At 51.3% G+C, this 2,547-nt stretch overlaps 1 protein-coding gene across 1 annotated transcript; it reads left to right on the top strand.

The window, feature by feature from the left end:
- Positions 1-422: 422 nt before the first annotated feature.
- Positions 423-2,009, top strand: LOC124684043 (B-box zinc finger protein 20-like). The gene is made up of 3 exons (XM_047218450.1): positions 423-792; positions 891-1,265; positions 1,364-2,009. Exons 1-3 carry the CDS (start codon positions 598-600, stop codon positions 1,673-1,675), a joined length of 882 nt encoding a protein of 293 aa, XP_047074406.1. The 5' UTR covers positions 423-597; the 3' UTR covers positions 1,676-2,009.
- Positions 2,010-2,547: the final 538 nt, after the last annotated feature.

The raw sequence follows: 2,547 nt of genomic DNA, 5'->3' as shown, positions 1-2,547 counted from the left end.
TAGGATCACTTAGCTAAACTTTCATGCATAGTTTTTCATCTAAGAAAACAATGCCAACATTACAAGAAATTATGAATATCTATGATTCACAATAAAAGTAAAAAAAAAAAGCACATATCCTTTTCGACATTTTGGCTAGGTGTACATAATACCATACCAATAAAGGGTGCTTAAAGCAACATGTCATCAAAAATGAGTTGCACCAATCTAGAAGCAGAGTGGAGGGTATTATAGGGAAAAAAGGCACTACTGCAATTTTTAGCTGACACACTTACCAACCACTGGCTTGGCCGTTTGGGTGAAGGCCAGCTCTGACCTCTACCCTCTCCTGCACAGAACAAGCCTAGATATTTTTGGTTAATTTAAGGATATTTTGGAGTGCCATGCACCCCACCCATACCTATCTTTTGAACCAACCCATGCGGGCAAGCAGAATAAAATTCCTTCGTTAAGATCCCTCTCGATCATCATCGCGTATAAAATAACCTCACCACCCTTCTCACGCCCCTCCTTCCTCTCCACCTTCCACGCATCGAGCCAGCCACTCGCGCGCTCTCTCCCCTCGATCAGAGCTTCTACCCCCTTGACCTGATCGCCATGCGTGTGCAGTGCGACGTCTGCGGCGTCGAGCCGGCCGCGGTGCTCTGCTGCGCCGACGAGGCCGCGCTCTGCTCCCCCTGCAACCGCCGCGTGCACCGCGCCAACAAGCTCGCCGGCAAGCACCGCCGCATCACCCTGCTCCAGCCGTCCTCTGACAAGGACGACGCCGGACCGCTCTGCGACGTCTGCAAGGTGCGTTCTTGCTTGCTTGCCCTGTCTGCCCGTCCGACGCTACAAAGGTACTAGCAGACAATTGAGCTGACGGCTCTGCTTCTGGTGTTTGCTTGCAGGAGCGGAGGGGGGTCGTGTTCTGCGTGGAGGACCGCGCCATCCTGTGCGCCGACTGCGACGAGCCCATCCACAGCGCCAACGAGCTCACCGCCAAGCACAGCCGCTTCCTCCTCGTCGGGACCAAGCTCTCCGCCGAGCCCGTGGACCAGGAGATCCCCTGCCCCGACGGAAGCGCGGACGAGCATGACGACTCCTCGGCCGCCGAGGTCGACACCTCCGCGGTTCTTGAAGTTGAAGCCAGCCACGGCAAAGGAGGAGCAGAGGTAGGACACGACAGCAGCAGCATCTCGGACTACCTCACCAACATCTGCCCCGGCTGGCGCGTCGAGGACATCCTCCTCGACGACGCTGCCTTCGCCGCTGCCACCGCCGCCGTAAGTCTCCAGCCATCTCTTTCCCCTGTTCTAGTGTTCTGTCTGTCCACATCGTGTCATCGGTAAAACTGAACATCGAAACGTTTGCGCTTTGGCAGAAGCAGAAGGGGCGCGACGAGCAGGTGCCGTTCCTGGACGCCGACCTGTTCGACGTGGTCTCCGGCGGGCGGCCGGGTAAGCGCGGCGCCGCGTGGGCGCCGCACGTGCCGCAGACGCCGGCGCCGCCAGCGTGGGGCTTCGAGGAGGTGCCGTTCACTATGGTGGCCCCGCCGACGGCGAAGGCCAAGCAGGGGCACGTGAAGGATTGGTACCACAGCGACAGCGACAGCGACGTGTTCGCCGTGCCGGAGATCTCGCCGCCGCCGCCGCCCGCCAAGAGGGCGCGCCCTTCGTCCTTCTGGTGCCTGTGAGCGAGCTATCACTCACGCCGCGCAGCGATCGGGCGAGGTAGCTGGCTCGATCGATCGATCACTAGTGTAATCTTTGCTCGTTGTAGCTTGGTGTGACTGTCACTGAGCTAGTGCTGCTAGCTGAACTCTAGTAATTTTGGGGCAACTATCATGATGTTATGTAGTACTATGAGATTGAGATGTTTTAAATTGTTTCATAAATAAGTAATGTATCTCCATCTCCTTCAATTCTCTCATTCGAAATTTCAATTGCTAAAACCCAAATGTACGAGACTGATATATATGTGGTTGTATGATATATGTGGTTGTATGATATATGTGGTATGTTTCTTGATTACACAAACTTTGATATATTGTTGAGTACTGATTGCGGACGCATATTAATCATATTGAGTTAGCATTTTCATGTTAGAACGATTGATAATTGTTTGCCAAAACAAAAACGGAAAACAACGTCCGTCCTTTTTTCCGGAGGAAATCCATTTGGCGGACCAACATCACCGCATCGAGTAATAGACATGTAGGTTTTCAGCAATTGCACTGAAATTTCAATATCTAATGCAAACCCCCTTTTTTGGGGGTCCGTTTTAGTATGACCATCGTGTGTTCTTCTATGTTTTATCTAAACTATTACTCCTATATTTTCACAATCCTTTGGTTTGCAGCTTCATTCTTGCCAAATTCTTGGGTTTACCATTCATATATTCCTTCATGTACTGTACTGATATTCTAAACATCTAAAATATGAACCTTTATAAGTTTATATGCCTGCGTTAAAAGAAGAGATCCCAGAGATGTCTATATTTTGCTTGATGCACTAATACAATTGCCTCTGACAAAGTAATCGGGAGAGAGAAAATAGCATGAGGTTG

Source organism: Lolium rigidum, chromosome 1 (genome assembly GCF_022539505.1).
Source record: "Lolium rigidum isolate FL_2022 chromosome 1, APGP_CSIRO_Lrig_0.1, whole genome shotgun sequence".
Lineage (NCBI taxonomy): Eukaryota > Viridiplantae > Streptophyta > Magnoliopsida > Poales > Poaceae > Lolium > Lolium rigidum.
The sequence above is the reverse complement of the archived record's forward strand: the minus strand, read 5'-3'. Positions and strand labels throughout refer to the sequence as shown.

Coding starts and splice junctions, on each gene's coding strand:
- LOC124684043 (XM_047218450.1), top strand. CDS start 598: ATGCGTGTGCAGTGCGACGTCTGCGGCGTCGAGCCGGCCGCGGTGCTC. Junction 793..890: donor CGCTCTGCGACGTCTGCAAG/GTGCGTTCTTGC, acceptor GTTTGCTTGCAG/GAGCGGAGGGGGGTCGTGTT. Junction 1,266..1,363: donor TCGCCGCTGCCACCGCCGCC/GTAAGTCTCCAG, acceptor GCGCTTTGGCAG/AAGCAGAAGGGGCGCGACGA.